At 36.0% G+C, this 20,221-nt stretch overlaps 3 protein-coding genes across 7 annotated transcripts; all 3 read left to right on the plus strand.

The window, feature by feature from the left end:
- Window positions 1-513: 513 nt before the first annotated feature.
- On the plus strand, window positions 514-6,376 carry LOC130747649 (uracil-DNA glycosylase, mitochondrial). 3 transcript variants are annotated; one of them, XR_009022442.1, is made up of 9 exons: window positions 516-833; window positions 917-1,137; window positions 1,208-1,366; window positions 2,386-2,416; window positions 2,634-2,769; window positions 3,089-3,172; window positions 4,043-4,193; window positions 4,573-4,692; window positions 6,136-6,376. XR_009022442.1 is itself a non-coding variant. In XM_057600639.1 (7 exons), exons 1-7 carry the CDS (start codon window positions 545-547, stop codon window positions 4,107-4,109), a joined length of 981 nt encoding a protein of 326 aa, XP_057456622.1. In that variant the 5' UTR covers window positions 514-544; the 3' UTR covers window positions 4,110-4,502. The 3 variants fall into 3 exon arrangements, 2 of the variants coding, with proteins under 2 accessions (XP_057456622.1, XP_057456621.1); XM_057600639.1 differs by lacking the exons at window positions 4,573-4,692; window positions 6,136-6,376 and having other exon boundaries at window positions 514-833; window positions 923-1,137; window positions 4,043-4,502; XM_057600638.1 differs by lacking the exons at window positions 4,573-4,692; window positions 6,136-6,376 and having other exon boundaries at window positions 4,043-4,502.
- An 888-nt stretch (window positions 6,377-7,264) lies between these two features.
- Window positions 7,265-10,365, plus strand: LOC130747650 (delta(24)-sterol reductase). 2 transcript variants are annotated; one of them, XM_057600640.1, is made up of 3 exons: window positions 7,265-7,413; window positions 7,962-9,224; window positions 9,673-10,365. In XM_057600640.1, exons 2-3 carry the CDS (start codon window positions 7,977-7,979, stop codon window positions 10,126-10,128), a joined length of 1,704 nt encoding a protein of 567 aa, XP_057456623.1. In that variant the 5' UTR covers window positions 7,265-7,413; window positions 7,962-7,976; the 3' UTR covers window positions 10,129-10,365. The 2 variants fall into 2 exon arrangements, with proteins under 2 accessions (XP_057456623.1, XP_057456624.1); XM_057600641.1 differs by having other exon boundaries at window positions 7,266-7,408.
- A 2,771-nt stretch (window positions 10,366-13,136) lies between these two features.
- LOC130747651 (uncharacterized) lies at window positions 13,137-20,197 on the plus strand. 2 transcript variants are annotated; one of them, XM_057600644.1, is made up of 8 exons: window positions 13,137-14,241; window positions 14,511-14,752; window positions 15,693-15,711; window positions 16,160-16,365; window positions 17,369-17,478; window positions 17,562-17,660; window positions 19,258-19,708; window positions 19,830-20,197. In XM_057600644.1, exons 1-8 carry the CDS (start codon window positions 13,421-13,423, stop codon window positions 19,916-19,918), a joined length of 2,037 nt encoding a protein of 678 aa, XP_057456627.1. In that variant the 5' UTR covers window positions 13,137-13,420; the 3' UTR covers window positions 19,919-20,197. The 2 variants fall into 2 exon arrangements, with proteins under 2 accessions (XP_057456627.1, XP_057456626.1); XM_057600643.1 differs by having other exon boundaries at window positions 13,140-14,241; window positions 19,258-19,717.
- Window positions 20,198-20,221: the final 24 nt, after the last annotated feature.

Raw genomic sequence — 20,221 nt, forward strand, 5'->3', positions numbered from 1 at the left:
AAGCTGTAGAAGAGCTAGTGATCAAGTGTGTTGTAGCCTTGTAGATGTGAAATTATAGGGTTTTGATTTTAATCTTAATTTTATTTTCAATTTTTTTTAACAAGGTATGAGGTATCTAACAAGTGGCTATGAGACCAATTCCTAATCCTTTAGCCGTGCAATAAGCCGTTTGACCAAATAATCTTTTAATCACCCGTTGAAACCACTTACTAAAATACTTAAACACTTGATTCTATTTTAAAAGTAACCAACAAGGTCAAATACAATTGTGGATAATTGAGTTTTTTAAGCATTTAGTTCAATATCCACGGTGATGTGTGTGAAAAGTTATTTGAAGGGAGATGCATGTACTCCACTTAATATATTCAATTTGCACCAAACTTCTGAATAAAACATGAATTTAGAATAAAAATGAGACTGATATAAAAATTTAGAATTCATATTGAGATATATTAAAAATATAAAACTAAAATATTATCCAATTCTCCAAAAACTTTACCAAATGATTCTTCTTCCCACAAGTTCTTCTCTCGGCTCATATAAAATGCTACCACACACTCTTTCCCGCCACATACACCCACCATTGCAATTGCAAACGCCAGAAATGGCTTCTTCCAAAACCCTACTCGACATGTTCCAACCCGCTTCCAAGCGCATGAAACCCACCCTCACCACCGCCACCACCACCACCACCACCGCATGCAAATCCGACAACGCCGCTAATGGCTCCTCACTTTCCATTGACCAAAAATCGCGCATCGAACACAACAAACTCCTCGCCAAATCCAAGCGGAACCTCAAAATCTGCCTCGAAAGAGTCTCCAAATTCAAAGGTATGTGTGCACCTAGCTGCTATTTTCCGATTCATAGCGTGGATCATTCTCTGTTGACGAAAATGCATAATCGCCATTCTCAGCCTCAGGTGGTAGCGGTTTTGTGAAATTGGAGGAGTTGCTGGTGGAGGAATCGTGGTTGGAAGCTCTTCCCGGCGAACTCCAGAAACCCTACGCTGTCAATCTTTCCAAATTCGTTGAAACGGAGATTTGCGGTGGCGATGTGTACCCTCCGCCGCACTTGATCTTCAACGCCCTTAACTCCACCCCTTTTCATCATGTCAAGGCTGTGATTCTCGGCCAGGTTTGTGCATTTCGATTTCGTTACCCTTTTCTCTTCGCTATACAGCTTTTGACTTGGGGTTTTTTGTTAGGACCCTTATCATGGACCTGGTCAAGCAATGGGTCTTTCATTCTCAGTCCCTGAGGGAGTCAAAGTTCCTTCCAGTTTGGTGAATATATTCAAGGAGCTTCACAAAGACGTTGGCTGCTCCGTTCCGTCTCATGGTAATCTGGAAAAATGGGCTGTGCAGGTGAGTAAACATTGCAACTACTAGAACTAGAAAGTCTGCAGTTTTTGTTCCATGCTTTGTTTTTAAAATGGGCTGTGCAGGTAAGTTAGCATTTCCTCAAACACTAATTGGGTTTGTGTGATGATCATCATTTGTTTCGAACAATCTCGACTTAAACTTGACTTATAGGTAGGAATTTGTTGAGCCTAGTTTAATCATATAACAACTGAAAAAAAAAGATGTTTGTCCTGTTTTCTCTTTCATGTATGTGGATTTTTTTCGGAGACTTCAGTAAGGGGTTATGGTTCGTGAATAATAATTTCAAATGGAACTAAAATGATGTAGGGTTTCACACTCAATTTGGTGTAAGAATCCATAATCAGATCTGCTGAAATGAAGATTTAAAGATCTATAGACTTGGAACTGAGTCAGTTGAGTGTAGTGCGTTTGTTTTGAGTTTCGTTAGTTTATTGATGAGTTAGTTAATTAGGTTGGTAAATGTTAAAGCTTTTATTCATCTCTATAAATACTACTGTAACATCACATTTAGGCATCTTTGAATAAATGGAACCTCATTGGTTAACCTTCTCCTTCTTCCTCCTTCTCTTTGATCCATCCTAATTTACGGAGAAAGTTAAAGCAATAAGCAGCATTACGTTTCTTAATAATGTTTACCCAATAGCCTCTAGAATGAAAAACCATCAAGTTTCTTTTCCAAAAATGATGTTATGCAATCAATATATAGTTTAACACTGTTGATGATTAATTTACACAATTATTTCATTGATGAATGCTCAATGGTATCGGGGATAAGAACAATCTATCAATAATTATCACCCCTTTAAACGAGTGTCAGTTAATTTTATTGAAAATAAGGATGTGTTGTCGGGAAAGTTTGGTATGTTTGTCGCCTAAAGGCAGAGGGATGTCATAATGTACTCTATGTCATTGGTACACATTTTGACAAAGTGGGTGACTCTACATAGTAAGTGGAGTTTTTAAAATAAAATTCTCTGACCACGATTTCAACTTCATTTCAGGGTGTTCTCTTACTCAATGCTGTTCTCACAGGTTAGATTTTTACATTTTTGTGAACTTCTAATGAAGTGTATATGTGACGTTTAGGTATCGTAGTATTTGTATTTCATATCCAATGAAGTCTATCTGTGACTTATTCTTCTGAGTTATAGGGTGATCTATAGTATGATACTGTCCTTCACTGTGTTTGGTGTTTTATGCTTGTATACCGGTTGTGGTTTCTAACTAGTAGTGTACTTTTTGAATTCAGTCAAGAAGCATCAAGCAAATTCTCATGCGAAAAAAGGCTGGGAACATTTTACGGATGCTGTTATCAAGACAATCTCACAGAAGAATGAAGGGGTTGTGTTTCTGTTGTGGGGAAACTCTGCTCGCGCGAAATCTAGGTACTACAAGTCTACAATTGTAAAACTCTATAACAAGCCTTGGAAACCAAATTTGGAATTAGTGACTTAGTCTTGCAATAGTCATTTTGATAGCTTTCCAAAATCAACTTGACCTTAAAAAGTAAAACTTCAGTAGTATATTCTTATTTTGGGAAATGGGTGACGAGCAAGTTTTGGTGCAAGTTTACATCTGTTAAATGCAAGATGCATTTTGGAAATGGTTTTCTTTAACTAAATTGCATTCTTTCCTTTCCTTGCCTGGAAGATAAATTCTGTGAAAACTTGTTGATGAGCTTGTACATGATTGTCATATACACAGGTTAATCGATGCAACAAAGCATCACATTCTAGAAGCTGCACATCCTTCTGGTTTGTCTGCAAATAGGGGCTTCTTTGGCTGCAGGTAAGATTACACTCTCCTTCTCTATGAAATGCTTAAATATCTAGTCATCCCCTCTTTATTTTGAATAATTGCATTCCCAATTCCTTAGAAATTAATCCAGGTTACACGCTAGTCCATTTCAAGGTGAATGAGCATCTTACGCCCTCTTGTTTGTCTCTTTGCAAGTCAGATTCCCTAGGGGGCTAATGTTGAACTATTGCTTTCATACTTTTGGACTCTATAAGATGAATAAAAACTTTTTCTCAGAGATTATAGTCATTTCATCTTCTAAATCTCAAAATCAATGGAAGTGTGTTCAGAATTAGTCACTTGGGAGTCATAGGGAAAAAAGTATCCTAGGTAGGCTCGCTTATAGTTTCTCACCACTACTAAGTATATTAAAATGGACTAAAGTGTGACAATTTTTCATCTATCAAGCCATTGGGGTAAAAAAAAAATTGAGTGAAAGGGAGCACGGTGTACTCTAACTCTCTAAGGATCTCTCGTGAAATAGGATTGTAATTTTCTCTAGTATATTTGGTCACCAGAGTCTATAATGCACTTCTTTCGAACTGAACGAAGAACTCTTAGCATTTCAGAATCAATCTGTCACTTAAATTGTGTATACTGTATATTTTTTTATTGTATTTGGGAAGGTTACACGGACCTTAACAGTTCACCACCACTAAGGTTCTCATTATTCATGTTGCGTGCCACTGATATATTGAGAATTGAGCCGTATTTTGTTTAGCTTTGTTTTTACACTTGTGACATGAACTGAAACTATTATATCAGATCTTATATTGAGCAAACCAGCTAATCAATGTTCATGAATCTACGGAGTTTTTTATTCTTACTCATCATCTTGATTATTTGAATTTATCTGAGCAGGCACTTCTCCCGCACTAACCAACTTCTGGAGAAAATGGGGACTGGTCCTATAGATTGGCAACTATAACTTATGTGTAGAGAGTATCAACCGTTATTTCCTTTAATCAGAATCAATTTTGAAGTCTACTACTACAAGTTTTGGGGCGCTTCCGTGAGTCCATTCTCCTTGATGCATAGATGGCTCCATTGATTGATTCCCAAATCTGCCAAGGAAAAAATATATGCTTTTGTGGATAGTTTGACTCTGCATGTTGTTACCCCGGAGATTCTGCAGTACTCATTACTGAACATTATTATTACTATAATGCATTTTGGCATAACAATGTTCTGGGATAGTAAGTGTATGTTGGGAAATTATGCTATAACTTATTCTAAAGCCAGAAATGATCTTGGAGAGAAGCTTATATGAGTAGTTTCTAGCTGATAGAATTGATTATGAGAAAATAGAAATTGATCGAAATACTAATTTGGTGTACTATCCATGTGCTGTCAAAAGTTGCACATTACTCACCGCTTTCTTTTGTTTGCAGTGACACTAACCATTCATCACTTCTTTTGCTGGAAGAGTGGAAAATTGTCAGTCTTCACAGCTCACCAGTTCGATCTAAATTTGTAAAGTCTGAACCAAATAGCGTGCACGTGATAATAAGGTATCTAATTGCATCAAATGAGTTGAGTTTTATGGTCCTAGAAATCCTCCTAATAATCACATGAGTTATTACTAGTACACTGTCTTTTAAAAAACTAACCCACACAGTTCTCATTTCCCTCATGAATAAAACTCATAAATACTACTTAGGGATAATCCTCTAATTGGTCCCTGTGGTTGTGTGGCCGTCTGAAATTAGTCCCTTCCGTAAAATCTAAGTCCTCGCGTTTGAAAAGTGTGTGGAAATTAGTCCCTCCGGCGAGGACCTGCTACACACACTTTTTCAAACGCGAGGACTTAGATTTTACGGGAGGGACTAATTTCAGACGGCCACACAACCACAGGGACCAATTAGAGGATTAACCCTACTTTTTTTGTTTGAAATCAACTCATAAATACTACTGCTAGTACTAGTATAAAGTTGTACATTAATGATGAGAAGAAGAAAAAAGAAAAAATAGAAGAAAAAAGAGGAAGATGAAATATTCTTTGACATGTGATATGAAAATCTCTTTGGAGGGCATTGCTTGTAGCTTGGCAGACAAAAAAATATTTCCCTTGTGGTACTCGTCATGGCTTGGATGTTCCTCATACTCCACAACATATTTTAACAATGGCCCCATTATTTATATTTAAATAGTAATAATAAATAAAGCGAAAATGACAAGCACATGGCATTGATAATATCGCCCGCAATGTGTGTTGGTTTTATTTGGCGCTAGCAATGTATTATTGGTTTGTAAAAGAAAGTGTATTTTATCGAAAAAAACACAAATTTTATTAGTAATTAGTTTTCATATATTAAATATAAATTTTCTTTCCGAGATATTTCTTATTTTTGTAACAAGTTATGTTGCTTCTCTAGTTTCAAAAATCAAGTATATTCTTTTTATTTTCTTCTTTTTACAAATGAATACCATTACTTAAATTTAATCAATTATAATGGTTTTTTCAAATGTAACAAAAAAAATCAATTATAATGGTTTAAGTTGTTTTTGGTGTTAATTTGCTTATGCAATTCCGATATGGGTATTGTTAATGTCAAAGGTTTGCGGTTCATAAAAATCAAACTCTCAACTTAAAAGTTTAAATAACCATTTTTTGACTATTGGAATCAACAACCATTTTTTGACTATTGAAATCAACAATCGTCGGCTTCTAATTGTTTAGTTGTTAAAATAAAAATATAGTGTCTCTTGTAATTTTCTGTTTAAGAGATTTGACTTTTTCATCATGATTTAACATATTATATTACTATTATAAAAAAATAAATTGAATAGCAATGGCTTCAAGCAACTTTTTTTGTATTAATTTCCCCTCAGAATTCAGATCTCAATATTCTTAAAACAGTTTCTTTGAAAATTTATCAAATTATGGTGAGTAAATAGTGTACTAGTATCTGTTTAGCTAAAAAATAATTGGGAAACACATGATGAAATGTCAGGTTGCCTGCAAGTGAGTCAGAGATGCGAATGGGGCACTTTCCCCGTGATTCAAACGTGAGCTTCAATGGAATCTGATTTGCAGTAGCAGCTGTGTAGGACCAAAACCTCATTGGGATTCTAATCTTTTTTATCTGACTTCGATCTCCTCGATTTGTTGGCTCTTTTGTTTTACTCCTATTTATTTTTTAAATGCATTATTAATCTTTTCCTAAAAGTTTTTATTCACCCCTTGTCACACTAATATTAAGGCTTCGTTTGGTTGGAGGGAGGGGAAAAGAAAGGGAAAGAAAATACGGAAATCGAGGAGTGAACTTGGATTAAACCTTAGTCCAAATTCACTCCTCGATTTCCGTGTTTTCTTTCCCTTTCCTTTCTTCTCCCTCCAACCAAACATAGCATAAGTGAGAGAAATAAAGAAATGAAAAATATGATAAGTACTAATGTATAAAAACAAGAGAGAATAAAGAGAAAGTTAGTCGAAATACGATGAAAAATAAAGAAAAATATAAATGAGTCAAATTTCAGAGTCAGTTGTTATGAAACTAATTTCATTGAGATTGTATAAATGAGTGAGTCTTTCTTAACAAATATTTATCTATACATATCGTCTAAACCATTGATTATATGTATAAGAAGCATAAATGTCTATCAACTATGCTTCAACCTTGTCGGTATACCGATGTATTCTCATAGATGACAATCAATCGTGACACTAATCATCTTAAATCTCTTGGATCATATTAAGTTAGTGACATGAGGTATCATACCTCATGAATGATCGACATTCATGAGATTAATCATCTCGAAACTCTAAAGTCATATTATGTGAGTGAACCTCTTCTATTAAATATTTCTTCGTACACACTGCTCATCAATCAGATTTTTAGAAGGTGCTACATTAACTAATTAAATTAAATAAATAAAAAAACTGATTTTCCCACATTTTTATAATCTAATTGTTGAAATGTAATATAGAAATTAAACTTTTAAATTTGTTTGAGTAATTATAATTTATGTACATATTTCAATGGTATATAAGGATGGATCCCTACTACCTACACCAGTCAATACCTAAAGTTTATTATCTAAAAAATACTATAAACACACATAAATAGTTTTTGAACATATTTATTTTGTATTAGCAAAAATTTAGAAACGGACAAAAGGGTATTCGAGTTGTATCGCATTGCTTCGCTGTAGTGACTTCAATTAAAACCCCAACCTCACTGTGAGAGAGAGTGCAATGCTCACTCTCCCACTCTCAAACCTCAGGTCAGGTACTCTCTCTCTCTCTCTCTCTCTGTTTCTCTTCTTCTACTGAGCTCAAATTCTGCATTTCACGCTTTCGATCTGTTTCTCTGTATCGTTTCCTCTCTAGTTTTACCTTCAATTTCTCAACGGTTTCTCATACATGTCATTCGAAAAAACGAATTATCATTAATTGCTGATTATTCTGATAAACTACTAGTTAATTTCTCAGATCTTCGTTAATCGCTGCTAGATTTTCATGAAAGTTTCGGATTATTAGCTGTTCTGTGCAAATGCATGCAGATTGACCTTACTTCTGATTTGAAATTTTGATAAGCAATCTCTGATCTGACATTTTGTAACCTAGATATATTCATAATTTTGTGTAGTGATAGTAATCCTAGCTCTTGATACTGAGAAATTTGTGTTCAACTTGTGTTTCTTTGGTTTTGCTGAGGAATTTCTGTTGAATTTTTGTTTCTATGGTTTTTGTGTGTGTATCCAGCTCACTGTGAAGAGTTATAGTTTGTACAATTTCAAAGGAGTTCTGAACACCTTTTTATTTTCTATCTTGCAGTAGGAAACCTTAGCAATGTCGGATCTTGAGGCTCCGCTGCGCCCCAAGAGGAAGAAGGTTTGGGTGGACTATTTTGTCAAGTTTAGATGGATCCTTGTCATTTTTGTGGTTCTTCCCATTTCCTTCACCATTTACTTCCTCATATACCTTGGGGATATGAAATCTGAGTGGAAGTCCTTTAAGACGCGCCAGAAGGAGCATGATGAGAATGTCAAGAAGGTTGTCAAGCGTCTCAAACAGAGGAATCCGTCCAAGGATGGTCTTGTCTGCACGGCTCGTAAGCCCTGGATTGCGGTTGGGATGCGGAATGTGGACTACAAGAGGGCTCGCCATTTTGAAGTTGATCTGTCTGCTTTCCGTAACATACTTGAGATCGACCAGGAACGGATGATTGCTAGGGTTGAGCCTCTTGTTAACATGGGGCAGATCACCAGGGTGACTGTGCCGATGAATCTTGCCCTCGCTGTGGTTGCGGAGCTGGACGATCTTACTGTTGGTGGCCTCATTAACGGCTATGGGATCGAAGGAAGCTCCCACTTATATGGCCTGTTTGCTGATACCGTTGTGGCCTTTGAAGTTGTTCTAGCAGATGGTTCCCTTGTTAGAGCCACCAAGGAGAATGAGTACTCTGATCTATTTCATGCTATTCCTTGGTCTCAGGGAACTCTTGGGTTTCTTGTTGCTGCTGAGATCAAGCTTATACCCATTAAGGAGTACATGAAGTTGACTTATCAACCTGTTGTTGGTAACCTGCAAGAGATTGCACAGGCATATACTGATTCTTTCTGTCCCAGAGATGGAGACCAGGATAATGAAGAGAAGGTTCCAGACTTTGTTGAAGGAATGGTTTATACACCAACAGAAGCTGTGATGATGACAGGGAGATATGCTTCAAAAGAGGAGGCCAAGAAGAAGGGGAATAAGATTAACAGTGTGGGGTGGTGGTTCAAACCCTGGTTCTATCAACATGCACAGTCAGCACTGAAGAAAGGATTGTTTGTAGAATACATTCCTACCAGAGAATATTACCACAGGCACACAAGGTGTTTGTATTGGGAGGGAAAGCTTATCCTTCCATTTGGTGATCAATTTTGGTTTAGGTATCTGTTTGGCTGGTTGATGCCACCCAAGGTTTCTCTGCTCAAGGCAACTCAGGGCGAAGCTATAAGAAACTATTACCATGATATGCATGTCATCCAGGACATGCTTGTTCCTTTGTACAAGGTGGGAGATGCGATGGAATGGGTTCACCGTGAGATGGAGGTACTTTTTTCCTTTTATTAACCTTAATAACACTTTAAATGTTTTTTTTCAAACATTATTTGTTCAAGGGTAAGTCATTTAAAACTTAAAATTCTAGTTTCATACGTGCAAAAAGCTCATGCTAGGGCTAAGCTCTCACGGCTGTTTTGCAGTTAAAGCCCATTTTCATTTTCCATTATGATCTATCATAAAGTTACTGGTCCCATGGTCTTTTTTAACTCGTGAAGGAGTTTTACCTTTTTAGAAGTTATTGAGTTTTCTGCTTTCCCAAGTTTCTGGTGTTACTTATTGTCTGATAAGTAGTGCTAATTTCATAAAAATTATGCTATTATTTATTTCAATTCAAGCTGATACATCAGTAAGTTCTCTCAGGGATCCAGTTTTCATATATAATTCAGTTGGTGCTGGCCTGCATTTTGTTTCTTATTAGTGACTGTAAATATATTAGGTATACCCCCTTTGGCTATGCCCACACAAGTTGTTCAAGCTGCCAGTCAAGACCATGATTTACCCAGAACCAGGCTTTGAACTGCATCGCAGGCAAGGAGACACACAAACTGCTCAAATGTACACAGATGTTGGAGTTTACTATGCACCAGGTCCTGTTTTAAGGGGTGAGGTATTTGATGGCGCAGAAGCAGTGCGTAAGATGGAGGACTGGTTGATTGAAAATCACGGTTTCCAGCCACAGTATGCTGTGTCTGAGCTGTCCGAGAAAAGCTTCTGGAGAATGTTTGATGCAGGTCTATATGAGCATGCTAGGAGGAAGTATGGAGCTATTGGAACCTTCATGAGTGTGTACTACAAATCAAAGAAAGGCAGGAAGACTGAGAAGGAGGTGCAGGAAGCGGAGCAAGCACACCTTGAAACTGCATATGCAGAAGTTGATCAACCAGTAGACTGATTTTGAATTTGGTTCGTCTGATGGTAGAATTTGTTGCATGTTGTTTCTGAATTTTATCATTTTGCATTTGAATTTTCGGATCTCTGGCTTAGTCCTTAGTTGCTGATTATGTTTTGGATTTTCTAAATGTCTTTCACGAGTTATGTGGACCTAACACACCTAACACGTTGATTGTTACTGGTTGAGACTGAAATGGCTTTGTAGAATCAAGAAATTTCTCTAGTCCTTGAAATTCAACAGCTTAGCCGAACATACACGAGGCTATTGCACGTACAGAACTTGCATTCCCAGAGCCTCAAATAATCTTAGCCCTCGGAAATATGAACTGAGTTTTCCATTTAAACTAGTATAGACCCGTAGTGTAACTTGAATGAGAGGTAGCTATTTTGTTCAACTAGAAAGCAGGCATTATTAAACTACCAGTATTGTGCAAGAGATTTGAGTTTGGACTAATGTATGTTTGGAATGATTTATTTGAGCTTGTCTTATATAAATGTTTCTGCAAGTGTTTCGCCAGATGTTCTTACAAAGTTCTGGCTTTATATTTATTAGTAAACATGCATAACCCTTGTAAGAATAATATACAATATAGTTTTGAAAATAATTTATGACATACTTATAAGTTGTTTTGATATTATTTTTATAAGCTGCTTAAATTAGCTTAGAAATAAGCACTTATGCTACCTCTAAACTATTTGGAACTTGCTTTATTAAGATTTTCAAATTAACTTGTGAATGTGTCAGTTTTGTGATTAGCACATTGATATAAATGTTTAGTTGAAATCACCATCTTTCATCATGTGTACCCAAAAACTAATGAGGAGAAGAGCGCCAATTGTCAAAACACAAATGAGGTTTTCAATTCATAGGTTACCAACTTTAACATTTCTGGACACCAGAAAACAGTTTCACAGCAAACACAGATGAACTGATGTCAATGATCGTAAAGTAGCCAATAATTCTTAAATTGCAATGGTTACAAAATAAGTAACTATGATTGTAAAGTAGCCAAGAATTCTTAAATTGCAATTGTTACAAAATAAATAAAAAAGTAACTCAGTAAAAAAAATATTGCAACAACCAGAAAATAATATCCGCTGCAAACCATCAGTTTTGGCACCATTAGAGCATGAGACCTCCATAGGAATGACAAGAACAATTTCTTTAGTCAAATATTCATAAGCAAAATTTGAGTTTTTACATTGTTTGTGGTTCTCGGAATTTCAATTTGATTCACCAACTTGAAGTTATCGGGATTCATCAACATGTAAAAATAACAAACTGACTAATAGCTTGAATCTAATAAAACAAAGGATTATAGTGATCATAGACTTATTCTGGTTGCTCTTTCAGTTCTATAGAAGTTCTTGATCACATGAACAAAAACATTGTGGACACGAGCTAACGAATTTCTCTGTTGAGCATTTGAAATAACACTATAACAGTTTACATTAGTGAGTGTGTTTGAGAGGAAGAGGAGACCAAGCTATACCTAATAATCAATTATTTCAGTCACATGAAAGTTTGATGTTCTCGTACCATCGAACTTCATGAATTTGGATCCTCTGCGGATGAATGTTCTATGCATCCCTCTCTAGTAACAATCAAAATACATTTATTAATCATGAAATAATCTTAGTCATTCAAAATAAATGAACGGTTAAGATTTTATCGGAGAAAGAGACACTACTGGAGACGATTTCTATTATAAACTCTATCGCATGATTCAAACTTTAATCTAATCAATACATGTTTAATATTTTACATCAAGTGATAGATTACCATTTGGCATGTGGCCAACAATCTTCATTTTTCTAGGTAGATGAAGCATATACCCTAACACAATGAAACAAAGTACCCCCCCTTACAGCTAGAAAGACAGTGCATTTATAGATGCAAGTCTTCTAGTTCTACATGCAATTGAAAATAATTACAATTGAAAGTTGAATTCATGAAGTTTACGTAAATCTATCTGTATGGTAGGTACATAAGAGTTGATAAATCTTGAAAGGTGAAAGTGATCACGTTTTTCATACTCAAAATTATTTGTAGAAGAAAAAGAAAAAGTCATCGAAAAAGAGGCATGAAAAATTGAAAATGATGAAATCAGTCAATTGACTACAAAGAATAAGAGGAATAGTCTCTCCAGTGAACCGTGTTTGCTCCGACCTTCCGACCCACGTGCGTAATGCAAAACAACAGAAAAAAAAACATAATAGTGTTAAGCAAAAACCTAAAAAGGATTAAAATATAAAAACGAGGAAGAAATACACTAAAAAACATTCTGGTCAAAATTATCAACATAAAATGATTTAATAGATTAATGAAAATAACTACTCCAATTAACCAATTACTCCTATATAGATAACAAATTTTCATGTGGTCGATGGAATGTTAGAGTGACCATACATGTCACTTGACATGTTTTGTAATTTACACCGACTTTTTCTATTACATTTAACAGAAGTAAAATATTATTATTTTTTTAGAAAAATTAGTTAAGTGTAAGATCCTCAAAATATACCTATATTTTCTCAATTTTTTGATACCAAAATTAATTTAACCCAACCAACTAGTAGCAAACTAACATACATGTGCTAAAAAAAAATAGCAACTAATGTCAATAAATTAATCCCTTATTGACTTTGATGAATGTGAATCCATTTTAGAAATTAAAGTAGTTTCTTCTCGCAAATAATATTATCAGAGTTTAAACTTGTGTCCTTAGCCTTAACTTAACCTGGATTTTACTTGACTACTACTACTACTACTAAATCAACATATGAATATTCCGAAACATTTATTTTGTGTTTAATCACAGATATCTTCTGGCATTTATATTCAACCCGAGTATGTTAAAAACCAAAAATCTCTTCAAAAGTGTTTGTCTAAATGATCAAATTTTCGATCTCATAAGTTTAAACAACTACTTTTAACTATCTCAATCAACATTCATCATGTGATCCAAAACCCCTTAAGTAACATTATCATATTTACTCCTCAGAAAACCCTCAGAAATGGGATGTCGATCATGAATGAAACTCCAGCTCCATATTTTGTTGATTATCCACGTAGTCGTGATTCTGAGGCCATAAATCTAGCTTCCAATTCCGTTCAACGCTTTTCCTCTCTCCCTTTCATGCACTTTTCTTCACTTCCATTTCCATAACCATTCTTCTCCAACACCCAAACCTGGAACGAACAACCATCATAATTCATCACCATTATTATTCATGTTCCAATTCAATAATGCTATTGCAACAATCTTCCACTGTGCATCATCTCACTCTAGATGATTCTTCAACAATCTTCTTCCACCTTCCACTTCCAATTCTCTCACATTTTCTGCCCCTGCAACAACACCACCATCACTCATGAAGTAGTGAACGCTTTCGCCGCATTCCCAATCTCCAGAAGGAGAAGAAACCGCTTCATTTCAATTTCAAATTCTGGGTATCGCAGCAAATTCCGAAGAAAACCAACCCTCACCTTCTGTGCCCTTTCCAACCGGAATTTGAACGCCGAATTCGCGAGAAGGGTCGTTCTGAACCGGATTCCCAATGAATTTGAAGGTGAACGCGGTGATGATACCAGCGAGGAGTTGCAGGAATCGCCAGTTCAATTGGGTTCCAATTTCACTACTAGATTCCAAGAAGACCCGCTTGTGGATAAGCTCAGAACTCAATTGGGGGTGATTCACCCGATTCCATCGCCTCCGATTAACCGCAACGTGGTTGGTTTGTTTGTGTTCTTTTTCTTTGTTGGGGTTGTGTTTGATAAGCTCTGGACTTCAAGGAGGAACAAGGTTAACAGTGAGGATAGTTTGCGTGGTGTGTGGCCTCAGGTGCCTACTAGCTTCTCTTTGTTTTTGGAGAAGGATTTGCAGAGGAAGGAGTCTGTGGAATGGGTCAACATGGTGCTGGGGAAGCTCTGGAAGGTTTATAGAGGTGGGCTTGAGAATTGGATCATTGGGTTGCTTCAGCCTGTTATTGATGACTTGAAGAAGCCTGATTATGTGGAGAGGGTTGAGATTAAGCAATTCTCATTGGGGGATGAACCCTTGTCTGTTAGGAATGTCGAGCGCAGGACTTCTCGCCGGGTGAATGATTTGCAGTATGTTTTTGTTGTCATGTGATTTGTTGTGTGCTTTGGTTGGTAATAGCTCAAGTTAAATTATATGTTGGCTATCAAATATTGAAATTGATCTTTTAGCTTATTATGTTTCTATTGAATTTGAATTGCTGTTTCGGTAACGTTTTTAGTCACCATATCTTATGTAGTGTGGACAAGTTTGGACTTAAGTTACTTGTGAGTGTTTTAAGGTTTTTGTTACCATATTCTTAATATAACCAATTAATTTCTCTTTGTTTTATCTATTCTAGGTACCAGATAGGCCTTAGGTATACTGGTGGTGCTCGTATGCTGTTAATGCTTTCTCTGAAATTTGGCATTATTCCAATTGTTGTGCCTGTTGGTGTTCGAGATTTTGACATTGATGGAGAACTTTGGGTGAAATTACGACTAATACCAACAGCACCTTGGGTTGGAGCTGCTTCATGGGCTTTTGTTTCCCTTCCAAAGATCAAGTTTGAACTGTCTCCATTCCGTTTATTTAATCTAATGGGTATGTATGTCATAATTTTCTTAATCTAACTAGTTATATCCTTAATCTTTACTTGGATTCAAATGCTTCTGCGAGCAATTCAACTAAAAACGCATTTTTTGGGAACTTTGATTGCACAAACAAAATGTCGTGTGAATATGGACCAAACCTCCTTGACACAAACTGATAATCTGCTCTGTAGTAAAAGCCGCTAGCTTACACAAAAACAAGTGATTATCATCTTACTTCTTAGAACTGTTAGATAAAGAATAGCATTATTGTAATAGTGTATTAATTTTGTACCAATTCTCGAGGTATCTTTTGACAATGGCCTCACAAATGATTGTTGGTGATGAAGAGAGTTTTATATTGGTTAGTATGGTTATTTTAAATTCTTATAAATACTTGTTTGATTAGGGAAGCCTTAGCAATCAATTTAACTAATAAATCCTGGATCCTCCATTTTCACAACTAACTTACAGTGTGTTAAGAACCGTATAATCCAAAAACTTCAGATGTTAGGTGAAGGGTCTAGAATGGCTTTATCTCTTGCAAGAGTCCTTTAGTTTGCATGCGCCTATCTACCTTGTGCTGATTTTTTTTTTTACAATAATGATAGCAAAAGGATCAAACTCTTGATTAATTGATTCTAGCGCTCTTATACCGCGTGAAGAACCAGCACTCCTAAAAGCTTAATGTATTATGTTTACTCATCAATTGTTTTATATCTAATATAGTGTGATTTCCCCGCTAAAATTTCAATTTTCGTATAACGTCGTGAAGTTCCTTCTACTGTTTCAGATATGTCAAAGGCAACATATTATCTCCTTGAATATCAACTACATATTTTTTTAAAAAATATCTAATATATTGTTGCTGACATCTATTTTATTTTCTTCTTATATTGTTGCTGACATCTATGTTCTTTTTTTTTCTTTTGTGCATCGTTGGGCATGACCAGCAATTCCAGTACTCTCGATGTAAGTTCCATGTATCTTTTTACTGCTATGAGTTCATTTCTACTATGCTTTTGAAGCTGTATGAGTACATTTATTTTAATCCATTTTAAAAGTGATATATGGAGTATCAGGCATGCATCTGATGGTGATGTTACTAATGACATCAATTAAATGTGCTTCAGAAGCCTTAAGCTCTCCTGATTAAAAGTTTTTAGTTATTAGTAAATGGTTTCACATTTTTTAAGTATGATCCCTCTCCTTGGTATCTCTTTATTAATATTTTTTCCCAAAAGAACAATGCCAATGAGGTTATTTCATTAAAACATTCAATGCCTTCTGAAATAAATATATTCCAAGTTCTCTTCATCTTTATGGATTTATTATCCAAAGATTGTTTGTGAATTTTTTCTTTTCTTTTAATATCACTACTTACTAGTTTTGATGCAATTATTCTGGCTTTTCTCTGTAGGTTTTTGACCAAACTTCTCACAGTAGACTTGCCTAAACTATTTGTGCGGCCAAATAAAATTGTTTTGGATTTCCAGAAGGGAAAAGCTGTTGGTCCTGTTCCTAATATTATTAAATCTGGAGAAATGCCTGAAGGAAGCAAGGATTGTGTCGGTGAACTATCTGTTACTCTTGTTGATGCTCGAAAGCTTCCTTATCTCTTCTATGGTATAACTCTATTTCTTGTATTTCTTTTTTAATAAATTGTATCGGTGAACTGTCTGTTTGTCCTTTTTATATGATGAGTGATGAATCTTCTCTATAGGAGAGGTGGAGGAAACGAAAAAAGGGGGAAATTGTGGTATAGTTGCCTGCTTAAAACAGATGCCACCTAAAGTAGTTTGTTCTCATCCTAGGAGATGCAAAAGGACAAAGGGCAAATCTGGTGCTAAAAAGTTTCCACTGTGGACGAGGTCCAGGGAGGGGGCGAACCCACTTTGTGGATCTAATGTAAGCAGTCTTACCTTGCATCATAGAAGATGCTAGGTCCGGAAAGGGGCTCGCCCTCCTTCATAGAAGATGCAAAATAGAAATATTAATAATAATGCAAGACAGCCTTACCTTGCATTATTGCAAGAGGCTGATTCCACGAATCGAACATGTGACCGCAAAGTCACATGACGATAACCTCACCGTTGCGCTAAGGCTCACTCTCTTTCATCATAGAAGATGCAAAATAGAAATATCAATAATAATGAAGTAAATTTTGAAGTGAAATGTTACCTCGGTGCTCGTGTTTGTAGATCTGTAAATCATACATAATTTAGGCCTTCCTGAATCTTAGTTTTTATTTTAAATTGGCAAATGAGGAAAGTCAATGACCTTTCCAGCATGACATTGTTTGTCAATGACATTTGTGATGAGATTTTTAAAATAAATGTAGCATTTCACTGGGTTTAGACTTTTCTTCATTCATATGTAGTAATTAGTATCCTTTGGTACTTTTAGTACTTAATCTCTCTCTCTCTCTCTCTCTCTCTCTCTCTCTCTCTCCCCCCCCCCCCCTTTGTGCAGCATTCGGTAGACATCAAGTGTGTGTACTCCTTTTTCTCTTAGTTGTGTTTTCTTTTCATACCAGTTTCCGTTACAACAAAATTTAGTTTTAAAATGGTGTGCAGTATATATGCTCTCTTATCCACCACAATTAATTTTTGTCTTGCTGTTCTTTCAGGCAAGACAGATCCTTATGTCATTCTTAGCCTTGGAGATCAAATTATACGCAGTAAAAAGAACAGTCAAACTACTGTCATTGGGCCCCCTGGAATGCCAATTTGGAATCAGGTATTGTTTTTGGATTTCATGATTTGTCTTTGTTTATGTTGTGTCTATATTTTTCATTGAGCTCATGTGTTCTTGCTCTACAGGATTTTCATATGCTTGTTAGCAACCCTAGAAAGCAGAAGTTGAGTATCCAAGTAAAGGACGCACTGGGATTTGCAGACTTGACTATTGGTACGGGAGAGGTATGAAGTATCCAATGCCAAAATTATTTTAGTGGCGCTTTATTTCGCAAATTTTCTACTTAGTTTTAAACTTCTTTCACAGTGTACTGTGCGTATATGTGGTTCACTTTTTTAAGGGGGTCTGGCTTTGCTACCTAGCTTCTGTTATACCTTTCTGTCAATAACGCTGATTGTTAACATTCAAATATTAGTAATGTCTTTTTGTTGTCGCCTTCTCTAATATTTTTTCATTACCAGTCATGTTTCAAGTATGTTGTCCAAGTCATCTTGATGCACCTGGAGTACTTGTCTTGAACAAAGATGTGCTTACCGGATTTTCCCGTTCTTTCTTCTCTTGTATTAACTTGCTTTTGATTGACTGGCTTTCTGGATGTTAATTATATTTCTGGTATGATGCTGGCTGTTAATCAGCAGCAGTTTTGTCATTTGCTGGTGGAGTTTGATGTAGGCTGGTGTAGGTTGATTTTCATGTGTTGAATAGGGTTAAGCTGATTAGACCTCATGGGAATTTGTGATTTGGATTGTATGAGTGAGATTACCTATAGATGGGATTGGCGCTTTTTTTAATGGTTCAGCGGTTAAATTTTTAATCTTATTGAAGGATTTTGTTTATGGTTTCCCTTTATAATATTTGCCGCTTGGACTGGCTTCTCCTTCAGCATGTATACTGAATGTTTTGGCGTATGTCGGGAATGTGTGTATTTGGGATGGTTTTCTTCGAATTTTCTACTGTACTTCGTCACAGAAAGAATTGTAACCTCTCCAGTGGCATGTGCTTTCTTAGAAATGTCAGGCTCTGAAACTTTTTGTACTAGGAGAAAAAAGGGGCGGACTAGGACTATGAAGAAGGAGGCTATGAGATATGTTTACTAAACCTGGAATATAACAGAATTTACAGTTGACAGTTTGTGAACAGAGAGGTTCCTGGCAGGTAGAAAGTTGAATGCTTTTGGGGAGGGTATAGAGGGTCTTGGGAAGGGGAGGATAGTAGAGCTAAAGTCGATGACCATTGGCTTGGGTGGAGATTGCTTGTTGTAGTCTCCGGGTATCTTTCTTTATTGTTATCCTTTTGCTATTGAGCCTCTGATTTCCAGAGGATTTTCTCTGCTCCGAGGAGCAGAGTTCCCTTATTGTTGGATAGATATTTTTGGTTCCAAATTAAAAAAACTTGAGTTGACAGAGAGAATAGACATGTGTCTGTCCTCCATCTTCAATGTTGCTCGGCTTTGTAGCCACCATATTTACTGTTGCTATTCATATAGTATAGTTCCCCAAAATACTACTCTTCTGACACAAAACACAGGAAATCTGAGTATTCTGAATGGTATCTGTTAACATATTTATTGTGATGTCAATAGATAAGTGGTTGCGAAGTAAATTTTATCTTCCCAATCCCTTGAATCAAAGTTGGACATGTGTGCTACAATCTAATCTATTCTTTTCCCTAGTGTCATTTCTGTTGTTCCTTTAATGTTGTACCAATTTTGTGTCCATCATAATGTGTTAGTAGTTGAATAAAAATTGTAAGTATATGGATTTCATAGTTAATTTTGTATTTTTTCCTGTGTGTATGTTTCTTAATTGAAAATGTTTTCAGGTTGATTTGGGATCTCTTAAAGACACTGTACCAACAGATAGAATTGTAGTTTTACAAGGAGGTTGGGGTTTTTTAGGAAAGGGCTCCTCTGGGGAGATATTACTCCGGCTAACATATAAAGCATACGTGGAGGATGAGGAAGATGACAAGACTGAGTTGGATTCCATTGATCTTGATGTGTCAGATGACGAGTTGTCTGATTCAGAAGAAGAAAGTCTCAGTAATAAGAAGGGTGTTAGGGACCCTACATACGAAGCAGACAAAGAATCATTTATGGATGTTTTGGCAGCATTGATTGTTAGTGAAGAATTCCAAGGGATAGTAGCATCTGAAGCAGGGTTTACCAAAGCTGTGGATAATGGCTCAAATATAGGGTCCAAACTCTCCAACGTATCAAATTCTCCTGTTGTGAATGCTGAACCAATTCCTTCCAGTTCTGATAATTCCAAAGGTTCTGGAGGTACCATGTTTTTATAATCTCTATTTTCACCTAGTATATGTATTATCTGAAGGTTTATAAGATTTATGAAATCTCTAATGTTCATGATAACAATCAAAACTTTCAATTGCAGGGTCAGCCTTAATATGGCTTGCTGTGATTACTGGCATAGCATTACTAATAGCTGTCAACATTGGGGGTTCAAATCTCTTCAATCCATAGCATGGTATTCTGCTGCAAATAATCTTGGGCTGGCAGGTTTTGCTGTAGGTTTTAATCAGAATAATTTTTCTTTTATCCACTAGCATAGTATTTGTATATCCATGACTACTGCTGATGGAGGAAAACATCTACCGGCGGCACATGATTTTTGGCTTTGTGATGTGAGAGCCCAAATTTTATTTCAGCTTAAAAATGCATTAATTGTTTATATGCAAATGCAAGGATATTGTTTTCTATCTGGCAATAATATAATAGAAGAATAGAATTACAGGTGTTTCATTTCTCTTGTCTGGAAGTTTTTTC

This window comes from Lotus japonicus, chromosome 3, assembly GCF_012489685.1.
Source record: "Lotus japonicus ecotype B-129 chromosome 3, LjGifu_v1.2".
NCBI lineage: Eukaryota > Viridiplantae > Streptophyta > Magnoliopsida > Fabales > Fabaceae > Lotus > Lotus japonicus.

Bases quoted from the DNA above. Each gene is read 5' to 3' on its own strand.
- LOC130747650 (XM_057600640.1), top strand. From the start codon at position 7,977: ATGTCGGATCTTGAGGCTCCGCTGCGCCCCAAGAGGAAGAAGGTTTGG. The intron at 9,225-9,672 runs GTACTTTTTTCC...TAAATATATTAG, and splicing joins GGGTTCACCGTGAGATGGAG to GTATACCCCCTTTGGCTATG.
- LOC130747651 (XM_057600643.1), top strand. From the start codon at position 13,421: ATGATTCTTCAACAATCTTCTTCCACCTTCCACTTCCAATTCTCTCAC. The intron at 14,242-14,510 runs GTATGTTTTTGT...TATCTATTCTAG, and splicing joins CGCCGGGTGAATGATTTGCA to GTACCAGATAGGCCTTAGGT. The intron at 19,718-19,829 runs GTACCATGTTTT...TTTCAATTGCAG, and splicing joins TAATTCCAAAGGTTCTGGAG to GGTCAGCCTTAATATGGCTT.
- LOC130747649 (XM_057600638.1), top strand. From the start codon at position 545: ATGCTACCACACACTCTTTCCCGCCACATACACCCACCATTGCAATTG. The intron at 2,770-3,088 runs GTACTACAAGTC...TCATATACACAG, and splicing joins TCTGCTCGCGCGAAATCTAG to GTTAATCGATGCAACAAAGC. The intron at 3,173-4,042 runs GTAAGATTACAC...TTATCTGAGCAG, and splicing joins AGGGGCTTCTTTGGCTGCAG to GCACTTCTCCCGCACTAACC.